This window comes from Muscardinus avellanarius (genome assembly GCF_963383645.1).
Source record: "Muscardinus avellanarius genome assembly, chromosome: 15".
Classification (NCBI taxonomy): Eukaryota; Metazoa; Chordata; class Mammalia; order Rodentia; family Gliridae; genus Muscardinus; species Muscardinus avellanarius.
The window spans coordinates 30,092,317-30,111,410 of NC_137801.1; the positions used below are offsets into that span (position 1 = coordinate 30,092,317).

The window sequence follows — 19,094 nt, forward strand, 5'->3', positions numbered from 1 at the left end:
ACCCAGGGAGGAGAACCCGCCTCCACAGGGTGCCCTGTGCATCACTCCGGTCGCTGCTTTATCTGGTTTATCACAAAGAATATTTTACCATACATCTTTATTTAGCATTCACAATACATTTTTTTTTAAAGGAGAAGGGGGAAAAAAAAAGAAAAGAAAAAAGAAAAGAAAACCCACCAGCTTTGTCCGTGAGCTTGAGAAACAAAACCGCAATGTCAGATAACATTAACGATGCATGAGATTGCGGGCTAGGGTCATGCCAAGACTTGCAGGAATCCAGCGCTGGTCTTACTCCAGGAAGAAGGATTCAACCCGGTTACTTTCTCATCACCCCGCCCATAATGTAGCACCTCGGCAGACGGCAGAGCGACAAAACACGCAGGATGTGGACAGTTAAAAATCCAAGTTAAAGGTCCTCCCCGCCCGCCATCGAGTATTTACCTAGCCCCTTTAAAGCCCTGCATTAATTCTCCAGGCTTCGCCGGGGACTTCTCGAGCTCCTCCAGACTCCATTACATAATATCTTTCACAAACTCTCTGCCCAGCTCGAGTGGAAGAAGGATCCCCGTCCGGCTCGCGGAGGCTCCACGCCTTTGCTTCTCTTTCTTGGGGTCCGCTCCCGCGGGTGCCCAGCCGAGGCTGCAGCGATCGAGCGGAGATCCGGGGGTCCCCGCCACTCCCCCAACTCAGAAGTGCCTGGCGTCGGTGCGGCCGTCTGGCCCGCGATGCTCCCAGCCCCGGCGCGGTGCAGGGGGCGCTCTGGACGCGGGGTGCTCCCGGAGCCCAGCGCAGCTCCGCGGCCGCGGGTTCCGGCGGGGCGCGGGGCGCGGGCTCGGGAGGAGGAGGAGGAGCGGGAGGAGGGGGAGCGCGGGCGGCGGGGGCGGGGCGGGGGCCGGCGGCCCGGAGGGCGGGGAGCCAATGAGCGGCGCGCGGCGCGGGGGGCGGGCGGGAGCCGGGGAGGCGACGCCGGGCGGCGGAGGCTCGAGCCATAAACAAGCGCCCGAGGAGCCGCGGCGGAGAGAGGCTGCCGGGCGCGGAGCGGACGCCGCGGACCCTGCGCTGCGCCACCGCGCCCACTCGGCGGCCGGGGAGGCGGGGACCGGCCGGCTCGGAGGACGAGGAGGACGAGGAGGAGGAGGAGGAGGAGGAGGAGGCGCCGGCCCGGGCTGGAGCCGAGCGCAGCCGCCGCCGCCAGAAGTTTGGGTTGAACCGGAGCTGCCGGGAGGAAACTTTTTTTCTTTTTTCCCCCTCCCTCCCGGGAGGAGGAGGAGGAGGAGGAGGAGGGGGAGCCACCGCTGGCGCCGGCGCTAGTGGGCGCGGGTCTGCGCGGCCGCGGCGGGGGCGGGGGCCTCGCCCGGCCGGGGGAGGCGCACCCCGGGGGCCCCCAGGGGGCGGCGAGGACCGCGGGCTGCGGGCGGCGGCGCCCGGCGCAGGGGAGGCGCCCACCCCGCTCCCGGCCCGGCTGCGAGGCGGCGGCGGCGGCGGCGCAGGAGGATGTACTTGGTGGCGGGGGGCAGGGGGCTGGCCGGCTGCGGGCACCTCCTGGTCTCGCTGCTGGGGCTGCTGCTGCTGCTGGCGCGCTCGGGCACCCGGGCGCTGGTGTGCCTGCCCTGCGACGAGTCCAAGTGCGAGGAGCCCAAGAGCTGCCCCGGGAGCATCGTGCAGGGCGTCTGCGGCTGCTGCTACATGTGCGCCCGGCAGAGGAACGAGAGCTGCGGCGGCGCCTACGGGCTGCACGGCGCCTGCGACCGGGGGCTGCGCTGTGTCATCCGCCCCCCGCTCAATGGCGACTCCATCACCGAGTACGAAGTGGGCGTCTGCGAAGGTACGGCCGCCCGCCCGCCCGCCGGCCCGCCCGCCGCGGGCCCCCTCCCACCTGGCCCGCGCCGCCCAACAAAGTTTGGCGGAGACTTTCCCGGGGAGAGCGGGCTCCGCGGGGGAGGGCGCGGCCGAGGGTGCCCCTGCCCGGGCCGGCGGCCCGCGGGAGGGCGCGGTGTCGGGGTGGGGGCGGGCGGTGCGTGTGGCCGCCGGGCCGGGGCGGGGGGCCGCGGCGGGGGCGCTGCGGAGGCCGCGCTGCGCCCGCAGAGCGCAGGGTGGCACCGGGGCCGCGCCGTCCGCCGAGCCCCCTCTGCGGGCGGAGGAGAGGCGTCTCCCGCGCACCCTCCCGGGGTGGTGGTGGTGGTGGTGGGGTCTTAGGATTCTTTCCCTCGCGATGGTCCTTCTTCGCCCATAAATCCGTTTCGGCTGGGGAATATGTCAGCCCCGGCGAAATCGCATGCAGTGGTTACTCCTGTTATTTGCCTATTGAAAACGGTCAAAGGCTTTTCTCTTTCTCTCTCTCGAGAGAAGAGGAAAGGGGCTGCACCTGGGAGGGAAAAAGTTGCCGCAGACTATGAGAGGCTGCCTTTGAGGTCCGCCACCCGCGTGTTTCCCCTCCGGCCGCCCCGGCCTTCTTTTTGTTTGTTTGACAGCGGGGATCGTTCGGTTTGGCTTCTCCACCGCGCCTTGTGCACCACCTGGTCTAGACCGATGCTGGAAGAGAGAGATTAGATTAGCGGAGTCTCCCAGGTCGGGAATCACTGTCGGTGCCTTCCAGCCTTCATCCCTGTCTGCCAGCCTTTGCCTCGGGGTGCTGGGTCTGGTTTGGGATCCAGATAGGGCAGCGACTTCCTTCTCTCTCTCTCTCTCTCTCTCTCTCTCTCTCTCTCTCTCTCTCTCTCTCTCTCTCTCTCTCTCTCTCTCTCTCCTTCCTCTTGTCTCCTCCCCCCCACCCCCGCCACCGGCTAATGGGCAGGACTCAGCACCAGTTAAAAGTGGGATACCTGTTCTAGCTGACATTGGGCCGTGGGTGCTGTTCGGGGCATCCTGGTGCGTGATCACAGAGCAGCCCCCTTATTTCTAGGGGAGAAGCCTAGAAGGCAGACAGAAGCCCTCTGCCCTTATCACTTGCAGCCAGCACCTAGGGAATCAGGCAGGGTTTGTTTTGTGTGTGTGGTGGGGGTGCTGGGACTGAAAAGGAGGTGGCAGCCTTAATGACAAACGTGGATCTATTGAAAGGCGTCAGTGCTCTTTAAATATACACGCCTTTAATTTTACCTCTAGTTTTTAAGGTTTGGGTAGTTCTGGGAAATTAGAGCGGCCTTTCTGGTTTGGAAGCTGGTGGACAATGAATGAAAGGAACTCTTCTGGGAGGGGCAGGCAGGGCTTTGCTGCACCCTTAGGAGACAGGTTAAAAGCCCTCATTTGCCTGAACACAGAAGCCTCTCACCTGGTACAAAGTCCCATTTTATAACATGGCTTTGTTTCTCACCGTAGGAAAAGTGGCCTAGGCTAACTCTGATGCAATTTTACGTGTTCGACTTTGGGAATTTCTGAGAGACTTAAAGATGCATCTTTGCCACTTGGAGTGCATAACGTGGTCCAGCCTGCCCATAAAAGTGTGGGAAGAATAAACCCCAAGAAACAAGGCTAAATGTAGTGGAGGCTACTGTGCTCTGAGTGCCCTGGGAGGCTCTAAAGATCCCAGCCCTTATTTGTTTATTCTTAATATGTTTCTGGTGAAGGAAATGCTCAGGGAACATTTGCAGTAATCGAGTGTTTTGTCAGCAGCACCCCTTGTCACAGTATGGAGTTATTTTGGCGGGTCCTTGGTGAACTTTCATTCCTCTGAAATGATGCTCTCGCCTGTGGCAACACCCCCTGCACTTGGTGTGAGTCTTGAAAATGCCCGGAAGGGCTTCTTGATGTGATTGTATCTCAATTAGTGTTCTAGAAAAGCTTTTCCTGTGGCAGGCCAGAATTGTGTGCTCAGAGCCCTGTTGTAAAAAAATAATTCTAGAAGTAGCAGTCAGGTTGCATAGTAAATCGATGATACTAAGGTAAGGGCAGTGTTGCCTGGCATGATATAATTGGTTGGATTTAGGTATTTTTAGTTGTGTGTCTAAAATTTCAGATATTTTCACACTGCTACACGATTTGTGAAAAGCACAGAGTAAGTGAGAAAACCCTTTTTCTTAAGAATTAGGGCATTTACATGTCACTAGTTATGTAGAAGGTACTTTTTCTCTGTCTTATTTTTCTATTTGCAAGAAATTTCTCAATGGCCAGTGTTTCCCTCAGTTTCCATTTTTATTCAGAAGTTCAGGTGTGTGATTATCATAACTAACATGAATAGGAATTGACATGTTTTATTCATGTTAAAATCTCTTGTGCTGCAATTTTTGCACTAAAATGACCCCTACTGGTTGTATCTGTTAATGAAAACTTTTGAAAACTTAGTTGGCTACACATTGAGAAAACATATTGCATGGTATAGAAATATTATCATGACTAATCCACCTGCTTTTGATGCCATGATTTAAACACAAATTATACCGCTTTGTTTGCAAACTTGCAGTAATCGGGAGTTACTCCTATACTGGCTTTGTGCAGAGAAAAGTTGTGTTTTTCAGTTGTAGTTCACAAAATGAGTTAGATAAATCATGACCCCTTTCAACTTGTGGCTCACTGCTTTAGGTTTGTTTGAGGGGTGTGTGTGTGTGTGTGTGTGTGTGTGTGTTTGTGTGAGAGAGAGAGAGACAGACAGACAGACATCAGACAGATTGGGCATTGATCCCAGGGGCAACCTACCTTTGACCTATACCCCAGCCCTTTTTATTTTTTGTTTTGTGACAGGGTCTTACTAGGTTGCTGAGAGTCTCACTAAAACACTGAAGCTGGACTCAATCCTGCAATCCTGTCTCAGCATCCCAAGTACTGGGATTATAGACAGATGCCACCACGCCTTCTTGCCTTGGGTTTTTAAAGCATGCTGACCCATGGTGGGCTCTCAGTAAAAGTATGTGGAATCAATGAACTGTCCTCCCTATAAAATGTCCTGCAGAAAAAAATATTTCTGAAAGACTAAATAGTGTGATAAGTTATGTCCTGTGAGTCAAGTGAGATATACACTTGGACTTCTTCTCAGCATAGTTCAAGTAACCATTAAAGGAATCCCAGCTTTCATAATAATCCTTCATCTTGACCAAGTGCATTTTAAGTTTCCCCTGCTCACTCTCAGTCTGAGTGCTTTCTGGCCCTGGGAGGGCACAGTTCTCTTTCCTGTTCCCCTTCATCTGCCCAGGCTTCCTGTTGCCCTTTGCAGAGTCCTAACTGGACTGTTTTCTTGGCCAGGCAGCCTGCCTCCAGGGAAATCGCCTAGAAGCTAGAGAAACAAGTTTGGATTCTAAACCCCTGAGGAAAAAGTCTGGGTGGGAGACTTCTTTGGGGGATCAGAGCTTTGGAAAACTAATGAAGTGTGATTGTTTAGAGAGGATGTTTTGATTGGATGGTGAGAATTCTATTTGGAGCTAAGGGGATGAGGGCCATTTTTTTTTTTTTCCCCTATGTGGAGCAGGCCTTTCTGCTTCTGACCAGGGTGAGGCAAGGTGAAAAAGCATGGCCACCCCTTTGCCTTTGCATAGTCGAAGGGCAGATGGTGGCTTGAACCTGCCAGTTTGTGGGGACAGTGCTTGGAAACCAGGTAGACACTCTTGCTCTGACGACTCTGTGGTAGGGTAATTTCTACAGTAGATAAACATCAACCTCTCCCCTCCAGTGACTATGCTTCAGACTTTCTGGAACTTAATATTCCATGTCTTTCAAAACCACGGTTATTTTTAAAAACAGTCTCCCTTTAATTTCTCCTCAGGTATTTTAATTTTTCCTTCTGTTTTTCATGGGGCCATATGAACAAAGTGGGCGTGGCGGTTACTTGGAGTAAAGAACAGAAAGTTAGTCCCGTTGCAGGGGGCAGTGGAGAGAGGATGGCTGCCTGGAAGATGTGCAGGTGGGAGGCGAGGCCCAGGCCTGTGCAGGACGTGTGGCTGTGTGTGCCACATGGGGGCCTCTTTCTTTGTTTTGTACCAGGACTTGGACTTTAAAAGTCTGTGAATTTTAATTTCTACCAATTAAATCAAAGGGAAAAGGCGGATAGTTAATACTCCTGAAATTAGAAAAATTAAGCCCAGGGCTCCAGACTTTGAATAATAGATTTCATTTTTTATCTCAAACATCTTTAGGTACAGTGAGCTCTTTGATGCTAGAGAGAAAAGGTAGTAGAGGGCATGTAAAATTACGTTAACAGGGGATGGGAAGAGAAACCAATGTACGTAAACAAGGAAATAATTAGTTCCTCCCCAAAAGTAAATATTGACAAACCGTGGAGTGACCAACTGTTCACTGCACATATACAAATGACAGGACTCCGTGACTTTCCCTTTGCCCAAAATCCTCAGTGTTATTGAGGAGTCCTGTCACATAAAACACTTTGCGAAAGATGGGTGAACTGCATACAATCAGAAAGGCCAAAATAGCAAGTCTAGAGATATTTGCTGCAATTAACACATGTTTAACAGGGAATTCTGTAAACGATATGTCGTAGTACAGTTGTGAACATTCAGGTTAATTTATGATGAAAACTGATCAATTCTAAATTCTATGGACATTACATTCACTTATGGGGGCATGACCCTGGGGCATTCTACCTCTGAGCTACATTCCTAACCCTATGTATGTATGTATGTATGTATGTGTGTGTGTGTATATATATATATATATATATATATATATATATTTTTTTTTTTTTTTTTGCAGTATGGGGGTTGGAACGCGGGGGAATTCTACCTCTCAGCTATGCCCCAGCCCTATTTTTTATTATTTATTTTAAAACAGGATCTCACTGAGTTGCAAAGGGCCTCACTAAGTAGCAGAGGCTGCCCAGGATCTATGATCCTTCTGTTTCAGATTCCCAAATGCTGGGATTACAAGCTTGTGCTACCATGCCTAGCTTTTGTCTACTTATTTACAGAAGGGTCTTGCTAAGTTGCCGAGGTTGTCCTCAAATCTGCCATCCTCCTGTCTCAGCATTGCAAGTACTGGGTTTGCAGGTATGCACACATATACCACTCCACTGGCTTTTCCTGTGTTTGCTGATAGTTGCTTTTTAAGGTCTGATGATCTAGATGAGGGGTAAACAGCTTGGAGATGCAGGGGACAGGCATTCTGAAGTTAGGGGATTTAGATAAAACAGATGACCCTAGAAAGATAACGAGGGGGCACACTAAAGAAAGACGAATGGGAGAAGGGAGAAGTATTGAATTCATCTTAACACAACTGTATCATCCTTTGAAGAATAATCCAAAACACATTCCAGACATTAATTGTGAAATTCCTGAAAAATGTGGGTGTGTTTACCATCTCCCAGCAGTGGTGCTGGCTGGGGAGATGACAGTGAGCCTTGGCATGTGAATGTAACGGGGCGGGGAGGTGCTGAAGAGAAGTGAGTGGAAGGTAAATAGGTTTGGGAAGCAGGTCCCGTAACACTGTGTTCCCCATGGCATATTTTGTATCGGAACTTTGGAGAGGCACCAGTAAAGCTCATTTAATTATTTGAGGAAGAAATGGTAGTCCAGCCAAACATGCTTGAATAGCACATCGAAAGCCTGCCTTTTAGAGGTCTAATTTCCCAAAGCTGCATTTGCAGAGATTTGACTTGCTTTTGCATAAAAATCAATCACTCATCCATTGATTTTTTTTTCTTCAACTCTATATAAGGCCTGTCTGCTGGGGAATTGAGGTGGCTATGGAGCCTGGGGGCTTCAGAAGTATTCTCTACTCTTTTAATCAAGAAAAACAATAAGACAGCAAAGACTGAAAAAAGTCAACAACATAGTATAAGTTCAAGCCAAATAGACGTGATTCCGCAAGTCTGTGATTAATTGTCAAGTGAAGGGTGTGAATAAATTTGTTCTGAGAGCCAAAGGATGAGAGGTGATCGCTTCGGGCACTGGTGGCAAAGGGAAGGAGGGGACGTGCGTTTGAATGGGGCTTTAAAGTATGAGTAGGCACTCTGTTTTGGTGGGGAAGGGGATCCTACCGTTCTCCTGGAGCCTACGCAGTACACGGTGTCCCCGTTCTGGGCATCTGAAAATCAGGCTGCATTCTTAGTGCTTTACTAGCTGTGATTCATGGTGGCAAGTTTCCTTTTGAGAGTGGTTTTCTCTTTGTTCTGGTTTGTTGCAGTAGGCAGTTGACATGGGCAGTGAACTGGGAGGTGTCCATCACTGGCTCACCTTTGCCCACACTGCCTGCCTTGGCCAGTTAGCCTGGGCAGATCGTTGAAAGCCATTGCTTAGACAAGACCTCCCCAGTCTGATGGGCAGAGGAGTGCTTGAATAGACCTATGTTTAAGAAAGTCCTGCCCGGCGTGGTGGCGCACACTTGTAATCCCCGTGCTTGACAGGCGGAGACAGGAGGATCACTCAGGTTCAAAGTCAGCCTCCCTGGCTTAAGAGACCCTGTTTCCAAATTAAAAAAAAAAAAAAAAAAAAAATAGGTGTCTGGGAGTGTAGCCTGGAGGTAGAAGGGTTTCCAGAAATCCCAGTACCACACACACACACACACACACACACACACACAAAAGTCCTCAAGTAAACACTGAATTTTAAGCATTCATTCTGGACCCAAGTGGGGGAAAAATCCCCAAAAGACCCTATTTTTCTTTCTTAGTTGCAAAATGAACAGATTTTGATTCCCTACTCCCCCCCTTCACTCCCCCATGAAATAGACACTTGTTGGTATAGAAGCGTGTAATGGTTCAGGGCATGCTTTGGGGGCTATCTCTGCACTCTGCTTCTGTGTCTGCTTTCTCACCTGCATAATGGGGTAAATAATAGGGTTGGTGGAAGTACTCAGTGAATCCATAGGAAGCACCAGAAAGAATGGCTGGTGAGTGGAAAGTGCTTTCTAACAGCAAGACTGCAAGTGTATGCAGAGCAGTATAACTGGGGCTCATGCCCTGTCCACCCAGTCCTCCTCTCCCCGAGTCATTGTGAGGAGTGAAGGAGCTTGTGTTACTGAGTTCAAGTTCCCTCCCCTCCTGCAGTACTCCAGAATCACAAATGGTTAGGTTAAATATCATTTAGGGCCTCTGATGCTATTTGCTACCTCTCTTCCTAATGTTATATCTTATCTAAATAGCTTCTAAATTGGTTTTTTGTGGTACTGGAGATGGAGCCCAGGGGCATTCATTGTACTTCTGAGCTACATCCCCAGCCCCATTTTTTTATTCTTTATTTTGAAACAGGGTCTCACTGAGTTGCAACCCACAAACCACCATCCTCCTGTCTCAGCCTCCCAAATGCTAGGATTACAAGTGTGCCACCACCATGACCGGCTCAGTTTCTAAAATTTTGGGTCTATTTGTGTTATGTCATAGGAATTGTAAATTTTACCATTTTATCTATAGGTTCATATTTTACTTGGGGAAGTAGGAGGGATCTAAATTCACTATAATCTGTAGTGCACATTCTCCTTCACATTATATTCTGGAAGAGCTGTTCAGTCCAGTGCTCACACTGGTGGGCACTGTAGATTTGGGCCTGACTGGGGTGTGGGGGTGCCAGTTTATACATGCATAGGGCCCCAGTCCACCTGCTGATGTGCATGGGGCTAACTGGGCAAAACTAGAGGTTTAACCAATCCATTCCTTTCTAGTTTAACTATTTATTCTCTTTCTAACTCAGCCTGTTTCCCTGCCGTCTTTCCTCCCACAAGCACTTACTGAACCTTGTGATAAGGGTCTGGTCTCTGTTATGAAGTGGGGATACCTCTTTTGTTAAAATTGAGCTTCCGAAACTTTAGTATGTACACAGGCACCTGAAGATCTTATTAAAAAATGCAAGTTCTTGGGCTGGGAGTGTAGTTCAGTGGTAGAATGCATGCCTAGCATGGCCAAAGCCTGGATGGAAACCTTCTTACCAAAACAAACAGCAGCAGCCTACAGTGGAGCTAGCTAGTGATGCTGCATGTCTGACAAACTTCTAGGTGATGCCTGGGTGGCTGGTCCCAGGATCACACATTTTCTAACAAAATGCTAGTATGTATAACGCTTTTGTGCCATAGACCTGATATGTTACTTTTTCCCCCCCCTAAGAACTGGGGATAGAACCCAGGGGTTATACCCCTAGCCCTATTTTTTATTCTTTATTTTGAAACAAGGTCTCACTGAATTGCGGAGGGCCTCACTAAGTAGCTGAGGCTGTAAGGAACCCCAATCCTCCTGTACCTTGATCCTCCTGTTTCAGCCTCACAAGTACCGGGATTACAAGCATGCATCACCACACCTGGCATGTTACTTGCTTTTAAAATTATTTTTCAGAATAAATAAGGCAGGGTCTGTGATTTTACGGAGGTCATAATCTAATGGTAGACAGGGAAAACGGAGACAATTCATTGCAGTCTGAGACAGAAAGTCCTGAGATAGGAGAGTTCTTGGCATGTCTGAAGCAAGTAAGAGGCCCTAAGTGGGACTTTACCAGGAAAAGTTTAGTTGGAGGTGCAGAAGCAAGCAAGACCTTTTTCTCATTCTGCTTGTGCGTGATGTTTTAGGAAAAAGAAAATGGGCCTTGTGGCTAGAAAAACCTATGTTCAAACCTTAGCCCGTTACTTTTTTTTTTTTTTTTTTTAAACTCTGAGACCAAGCTTGCTTAGTATTTCTGGGCTTCATTTTCTCATGTGAAAATGGAATATCAATAGCTTTCTATAAAGTAATATATTGTAGTGAGGATTAAAGATGATATATCTTATGTATGATTACATAGATGTGTATATATATATATATATACACACACACACACACATATGTAGTTATATGTATATATTGCTAGTACAGTTTTGGAAACAATATAGATTTTTAGAGAATTTTAATTCTAATTTTCATCCTTGATGTTTTCATCTTTGCTGGCTTTTTCTCTTTAGGAATCTGATCTAGGGATGCACCTCAGTGGTAGAGTGCTTGCCTAGCGTGCACAAAGCCTAATCCCCAGCATCAGCTAGATAGTGTGGACACACACCTCTTCCATACAACTGTTCGGTAGAAGATTCGGAGGGGGATTCTGGTCTCAGATGTTTGTTCTATAGAAACGGACTCTGCAGTACTGAGAACAAGGTTTTTTTGTTTGTTTGATCCAGTACAACTATAGTTCTCAACCCTCTTAGAATTTTTTAAGAATATGAACATTTGCTTGATTTTGTGGTTAGTTTTTATTTCCAAAGAGCTATTTTAAATTTAAATTTTGTAAAAGGTGACATCTTGAGCTCACTGGGATGTTGTTTCAGGAAAGTGAGTGCATCCCTGTTGCTTTTCTCTATCCCAGAAATACGTTCCATCTTTCCTCTGCAAAAGTAGTGCAGGTTTACCATGGATTTATCTTGTCGGGGTCTCTGGAGAGTCTTTGTGCTGCAGAGAGAGGCTTAGAAAGCTAAGAACACCTAGAATTAAAATATCTGATGGTCTCTTCTCTTTGGCTCCTAGTGTAGATAGGATCCCACAATACTGCTTATTTATTCTTAACTATGACTCTTTCTTTATGCCTGAAATTGAGTATGGTTTTTATCCAGTTAAGTATAGGCTCCGCATTCCCAGTGTGGTTACTTTTTATTGGCTACTGCGAAACAAGGAGGAAGAACTCGATAGAGACAAAATCCTTGAAATTAGTAGCTTATAACTGACTTTTCTTTTTGACAACCAAGTCTTATTATAGCATTGTAGAAATTGGGATTTTTCTCTATCATTGCTGGGCCTCTTTTACCCAAAGTGCTGATATTCAAATATGTAACCTGTAAACAAAATGAGAAGAACTTCAACAATAGTTTCAAGGTTTCTTCTAAGTATATGTTAGTCAAATCCAAAGCTAACACCCTAATTTGAAATATCCTGAGGACAATTGTCTTAGGAATATTTAACCAAAAAAAGTTGTGTCAATTATATTTAAAGATGTTGTCATTTTGCATTTCTGGTTTCTGAGAATTTGAAGCAGCCTACTGTTTGGAAATTTTAGCTTAGTCCTTCATAACCAACTACTCTGGGTATGACATGATTAAAAAAAAAAAGATATAAGCTGTAACTAGAGACTATGCCTGTCTTGTTTAGCATTTCAAAACAAAAACCATAAACAAACATCTCAGATTCAAAACAGAAAGGAATTTCTGGCAGGGCAGGATGAAACCTGAGCCTGCAGAGTCCTGGTCTATGAGAGGTAACTTATTTAGCTTCTTATCCAAAGGCTACAAGCAAAACGGTTCACAGCTGTGATAAAACAAAAGGCATCTCTGTGTTGGAGAGTTGTGATACCTCTTTTTACGACTCCAAAAGACCTGCCAAAATCAGGCAGAGCTGCCTGGAGAATGTTCAACCCGAACTAGACTTTATTAAGGATTATTTGAACCCCTGCAGAGCTGACAGCATGTGAGGAATCTTATAAGTAAGCCTCATGGGCTTAGTCTCTCCACAATGTGCTTATAACTGTACAGAAGATGGTCTTGAAAACCTTCCCTTACTTATCCTCGTTGGGTGATTTGCCTTCTTTCACTATGAGCTTGTATAATCTGAGGGAGGAAAGGGGGAGATTTTTAGACATTGTGATCTGGGAAATCAAAGTGGAAGGATTTCTGAATGACTTGAGAAAGAATCAGGCATACCGGGTGGTTTTCAAAAACACTACGTTCCTATATCTCAGGCAGATTGAGGGAAACATTACTACTCTCTGTGACATAAAAATGAAAGATGAAATAAATTTCCATATTTTAATCAAGAGTGTAGATGTATTTGTTTATATGTCATTACTTGTTTCAGAAAGGTTTTGAGGCTGCTCAGCAAGATAAATATCACCAGCATGATAAAGAAGAAACAAAGTAATTGCTCCTACTTCTGTTTTTTTTTTTGCCATGTTGGGAACTGATACCTGGGCTTCCAACGCGCTAGGCAAGTGCTCCACCACTGAACTACACCCCCAGCCCTCACTCCTGCATCCGGGTGCCCCTGCTTCCCCCTAATGGCTTAGCCTTAAACTCCCTCAGATTCCTCAGTTTCACTCTGTCTTGATTTGTTAGGAGGGAATTAAAGAATTACCTACGTGAAAGCAGAGGTACTGAATGGGATGATATCTTAAGGGCCCGCCTTTGTTTTTATGACTTAGAAGTTCTGGGCAGGAGTCAAATATTACCTTGTATTTGCAGAGCCAGGGAAGGAAAAGTGGGGTTGTCGACCTGGCCCTTGGCCAGGTGCTGTAAATGGAAGGGCTTAGAGGAAAATCCCAAGAGTTCTGCCATAGCTGTGTTTATTGGGAGGCAGAGGCGACTACAAGATATGGTTACGGGGAAGTTAGTGGCATCTTTTAAGTGCCAGCAGCCTGACAGCCCTATTAACTCTGGCGATGTCTGGCTACAAGGTAAACCTTAGGCCTCTTCTGTGTCCGAGCTGCCTGCTGCCTTCATTCTTTCTCCATCTTCTCATTTACTTCATTAATTACCCTGGTTATGAGGTAGGTAGGCGACACACTGCAAAAGGAGAAGCTAGAGCAAAGACAGGCCAAAACTTGCCCAAATTCACATGCTGGTTTCTGCCTCTGACACTAGGAGAGAGTTGAGTAATTGCCATTCTTCCTAGTACTGCAGGCAGCAGCCAAATTCTCTGCATTCTTTTACCTTTGCTGCTGTTTTCACTTGCCAGGGAGTTTCCTTAAGAAGCCAACTGAATTTAAAGAAACATAGCAGTAGTAGCAGTGCCTGACACCGGACTCGAGGGTGGGGATCACTGACCAAGTCCGTGGCCTTCTCAAACTGGGAGAATGAACTGAGGAGTCCCTGGGAGGGTCCTGCTGCTGGCTGCAAGCTCCTTCACTTCAGTGTTCAGCTACACCCCGACCAGGAGCCCAGGACCAGGAAGCTCTTGGCCTGTGTGTCAGGCCACAGGTCTTCACAAAATGTACTTTCAAGTACAGGCCAGCTTTGAAGCTTGGAAAGTTGTCCCTGGGGCTGGAAACTTCACCCTTCCCTAGGGTGCTGTTCAGCCGCAGGGCGTGGAGGGAGGTGAGGTGGTCTGAACCTGTGGCCCTGAAACTTGGTGTAATAGTGTTATTCTGAAGAATGTGGTCAGCCTCCAGCTCCTACCACCAGTCAGCTTTCTCTGCCTTGTGGGTATAACATTTTTTGCCAAGAGCAGCCCTCCAGAATTCAATGCTGGTTAATTCCAGACAGGCATTTATTTATTAATAAGTTTGCTGAATGCTAAATACCCCATTTGGGAGTGTGTGACTTGAGGAAACTCTGCAGCTAATTACTATGTAGCTTTCTTCCCTGACTCTCATTTTCAACTCAGTTACGTAAGCCATCAACCCCCTAGCTGTGTGAACTTAGTTTTCTGCAATATTATGTTTTATTCCAATCTATAAACTTACAGGTTTACTCATGCCTGGTAAACATTTCGTATTATACTGTGGTTTGCTCTGTCTTTCCTTTTTCTTTTCTCTCTTTGTTTTTGAAAAGATGATTATCAAAAGTTAAATCCTGTTCCGGATCTTATATCTCTTCCAGGCTAGATTTCTGGATAGCTAATAAATAGTAGTGACCATTTGAAATAACCATTGAGGAGTGGGTGGTGTTAATTTACTAACCTGAGCTTTTGCCCAAGATGGGTTCTCTTGTATTCTTCTCTAGTGTATAAGTAGGTCTTTATTTGCTTTTCTTCCTGCTTGGTCGGTATTAGCCTGAGAACTTTGATGAGAACCTGAATGCCTGGGTCTGGGTACTAATACCATGAAGCAGCCAGCTTTGTGGTGTGCCTTCCTGCAGTGAGCGTTTGTGCTAGGAGGTCAGGTACACACTCCCTTGCTCATGTCTCTGAGCTGCGGATTTGTCCTCAAGCAAATTCCCACCAAGACCCAGTGAAAGCCTTAGGAAAAGATGCAGTCTTTCTGTTTGCTGCCTACACATTCTTCCCAGGATGGCTGCAGGCAGCTAGCTCTCCACTGTTTGCAGAAGTTGGTGCCAATGTCCCATCGTCTGCGAGGTCCCCTTCCAGTAATGGTTTCTGCACTAATAGCGAAAAAACTTTGCAGAACTGCTGGGAGAGGGGAAACGTTGGCTGACTCTTCAGATTCATTGGATGCTGAGGGATGTGATAATATGACTCAGAAAGTGATAAAAGTTCCTGAAACAAGGATATATACAAGGTTGTGGTAGACTTGCCAGCCTAAGAAGATGTGCCCAGGACAATAAAATATTTCCCTAGTTTTAGCAGTTGGGCTCCTGAGTGGCAGAGTGACAGAGTATCTTTGAGAGATAGGACGCTACCATAATTCCTTCTTTCAGTATGTAGTTAACTTTGTGCCTTTGGGTGCAGGGTGTGTGCCTGTGTGTATGTTCTCAGTCGCCAAGGGCATAACACAAAGAATACTCCGCATTGTGCTACCAGAGTACTGAAAACTCACCAGCTTGAAGCAAACCAAAATGGACTTCTTAGGAGAGACTGTGCATTGTTTTATTTATTACATTTGGAGAAAAAGAGTTCTAATTAAAGTGCTTTGGCTTTGAAGCTGCTGTGTAGTTAATTGAAATATCTGTAGGTAGGCCACTAGAACTCAGGAATATTACTGACTTATTTCATTTCTTGGTGATTGGAACAGAAGTTTTATTATCTTTATGGCAGTTTAGGATGATTTATCGCAAGTTATCATTAAACAGAGTTGGTTTTTTTTTTTTTTTTTTTTTTTTTTTTACCTTACATAGGAATTTTAGATGTGATAGCAGAAAGAAAAAGCAAAAACTTAAGTTGAGAAAAAGGAAGACATCTGTAGGGAAATAAGCAAAATAAAAGAAGCCAAAGGTGTTTTTTGTTGGCAGGAGATCAAATTATTTTCAAAGACTATGCTGGGAAAAGGTGAGCCCTCAGCAACCAAGTGTATTGACTCTTCAGGAAATTATATTAGATGCTTTGGAAAGAGAAAGGAGAAAGAAAAGACTGCCAAAAGAGGACTGGAAAACTTGAGGGAGATAAAGTATTTACATGCTTTAATAACATAGAACATGTCCAAAAGAAATACATAATTGCAGCTGCATTTGGCATGGAAAATAGTCCATGTATTATATTTTTTAAATTGTGTGTGAATATGTCAGCATATGTTCTTGAATCAGAAATGCTCTACTGATATTTCTTGAGAGAATGGAAATGTAGAGGTATTAGGAGCTAAAACGAGAAAGAAGGCATAAAGGATGATTATTAGTAAAAGAGGAGGAGTAAACCATTTTTTCTTTAGAGGGACGTATTTCATATGCATAGTTCTATTTCTGACCTTACTCTAATAAACATTTAACTTCCCATAGGGCTCTAGCAATTTGCATGTTATTACTAAAAGCCCATAGGAAAGGGAAAAATTAGATTCCTAAATTAAAGACCTGATTCTCTTGCTCCTACAGTTTCAGGTTTTCCAATCTTATTTCAAGTTTGTCTTGGACATCGACTGTTGGAGAACACGGGGACTCAAGAATCATGGCACTACGAGTCTCCTGAGGTCTCTCTAGCACTCACTACCCCAGGTTTGGAGGCCAGGCCGGCCACTTGCAAATGAGCGTGGTGTCGGCTTTCATATTCCCCAAAGTTGTCTTGACATCCTTTAAAACGTGTCTCATCCTTTCAGTCCTGCACTGTGAGCACCTTCCTTTGTGAAGCCTTCCTGCGCCACCAGGACCAGCAGTGCCATCCTCCAGTGCCCATAAATAGCACCCTCTCCTGCCCTCTTCGTAGCGCTTGCTTTTCACACTGTGTTAGAGTTCACGTTTCTGTCTCTGCCTCCATGCGATCCACTCGGTTGCCAGGATTGTGTGTTGTTCTAGCGGTTGGCACACAGGAAGAACTCAATGAGCGTTTGTTGACTAAATCTAGACTCAAGGTCATCCAAGATATTATACAAAAATGTTTCCATCCGCATGGCTTCGTTTGTGTTGTGGAAACCAGAGCAAGCGGCGTTACCTGTTGAAAGAATCCCGGTGAAAAATCGCTGCACAAGGAAGCTCACGCCGGTCCGCGGCATCCATCCCATTCAGTCTTAACTTTTTTTTTTTAACTTTTATAAGATCAGTTTGTTTCAACTGTATTTCTATTTTGGCGAACATTAATATAGAACCTAAAAATTATAAGATATACAAAAGGTCGTTTTTACTTGTGAGGTCTTCATGCTTATCTGTCATAAAGGTCTCCTCTTTCATTCACAGCCCTTCTCCTAAGAATTTTCCTGTGGGTGGATGGTGGTAACTTTCTCTGTATTGTCCGGGATCTGGTGTACTTAGCAGTTGTGGCAAACAGCTGCTGGCAAACAGTAACTGACAAGTGGTTATGAATCACCTTAAACTCGTACTTCAGATGAGTGTGTGAATACAGGGTGATAGTAAAACAGACTTGGCGCTTATTCTCAGCACATCCAGGATGGTGTCTTAAAGATGGATGTTGATGAGTCGGGAGGGAGTGTAGTCCAGCCAGCATGTTGAATGTTCAGCCTGAGTGCTAGGTGCAGGGAATGATGCAACCTCCTTACTGCTCCAGATGATCTCCAGTGTCCTCAGGAGTTTAACCGTGCTGCTTCCTTGCGGAAGGAAGGAAATCCTAAGGCAACAACGCAAGGGAGGAAGTGTGTGGCTGCGAATAATAAAAATGCCTCACAATGGTTTGAACAGGATGTCCACAGGAATGCAATACAAGGAATTTAGGAAAACAGAATCCCCTTTGGGTTTACCCCAAATCCTTTAACTTCGGGGACCGAGGAATTTTTGATGACTAGTTGCCAGAGCCCCAGCTTGTCGTATTTAGCAGCACCAAAGTTGTTTCTCCTTCACCACGAGTCATGAACTCGTGGTTTCTTTGTTTTTCTAAAGGTCTTAAAGCGATTTACAAATTAAGACAGTATGGCATTAGACACTTCCGGATACAATGGCAAGCCAGACCTTTGGGCCACACATTCTGCACCAAGCTTTTCAGCTGCTAAAGAAGAAAGATACAGTCACAGGAGCATGCAGAATGATCCCAGGTCTCAGCTCTGAGGCCTGTGCCATTTCCCCATTTAGGCGACTGTGCCCTGTGCCCCGTTTCCTTGGGCATGTTTAATGTCAGCGTCTCTTCGGTAGCGTAGCCTTACCTTCCCATTTCAGATGCACATCTCACACTGGACGGAAGTGGGTAATGGTCATGTCATTGTTGGTGGCCTTTTCAGTTATCCACTGCACATCCTTTTATTGATCACTATCAGTTAGAAAAGGTTTGAGAAAGGGAAGGAGGGGAAGGTGGGATGGCTGGCCAAGTAAACAGCTGCAGTGCTCTGGTGCTTAATGCTTATGAGTTGGCAATAAAAAGTGAAGATTTCTAAGCATGACATTTCTGATCTGCTCTTTTGAAGGTCCAATGATGAATTATAACTTTTTCTGGTAGTACAGGGAATTGAAGCCAGGGATGTTTTTACCTCTGAACTACATCACAGCCCTTTTTTTTATTTTTTATTTTATTTTATTTTATTTTTGAAACAGGGTCTTGCTAAGTTACCATGCAGGAGCCTCGAATCTGTGATCCTATCACAGCCTCCCGAGTACTGGGGTTACAGTTATGTGCCTTTGTGCCCAGCTCTCCAGTTCTTTAAAAATAGTATTTTCTTTTTTTTTTGGTGGTGGTGTTACTGGGGTTCCTGGAAACCCTTCTACCTCCGGGCCACACTCCCAGACACCAATTTTTTTAATATTTTTTATTTGGAAACAGGGCCTCTTAAGCCATCGAGGCTGACTTCGAACCTGCGTGATCCTCCTGTCTCCGCCTCCCAAGTGCAGGGATTACAAGCGTGCACCACCACACCTGGCTTATTTTAACTTTCTTAGGGTTTCATTATTGTTAAAAGTTGAAAAGTCAGCTCCTTCCTGAACCTCAGGGGCAGATTTCTTCCCCTTCAAATATTACCTTCTTTAAGATTTAATTGGCAAAAGAATCATTTGCCTTGGTGGCACATACTGTCCACATGAGAGGCTTCTGTTTCTCAGACCAGTGATTCCGCAGCTAACGTAAGGGATAGGTGAAGGACTCCGAGCTGTTGTTGCTTCTGACACTGCGCACTTCTCAGACTACAGCCAAGGTAATGAATGGATGCTGGGGACTGGACGCACACTTGAAGGAGGGCGTGCCCGTCAGACTGTAAGCCAAGGTAAACAGTCCTTGTAACTGAAAACTCGAGTTCCTGGAAGGA

The 19,094-nt window shown here is 46.3% G+C and overlaps 1 protein-coding gene across 2 annotated transcripts in view; it reads left to right on the plus strand.

Moving 5' to 3' along the window:
- Positions 1-1,494: 1,494 nt before the first annotated feature.
- CRIM1 (cysteine rich transmembrane BMP regulator 1) overlaps positions 1,495-19,094 on the plus strand; it is a gene marked incomplete at both ends in the record, with an annotated part of 205,607 nt that continues 188,007 nt past the window's right edge. For both annotated transcript variants that reach the window (XM_080711934.1, XM_080711935.1), the window contains one exon: positions 1,495-1,825. In XM_080711934.1, the coding sequence (XP_080568060.1) occupies positions 1,495-1,825 (331 nt within the window). The remainder of the gene's footprint in view (positions 1,826-19,094) is intronic.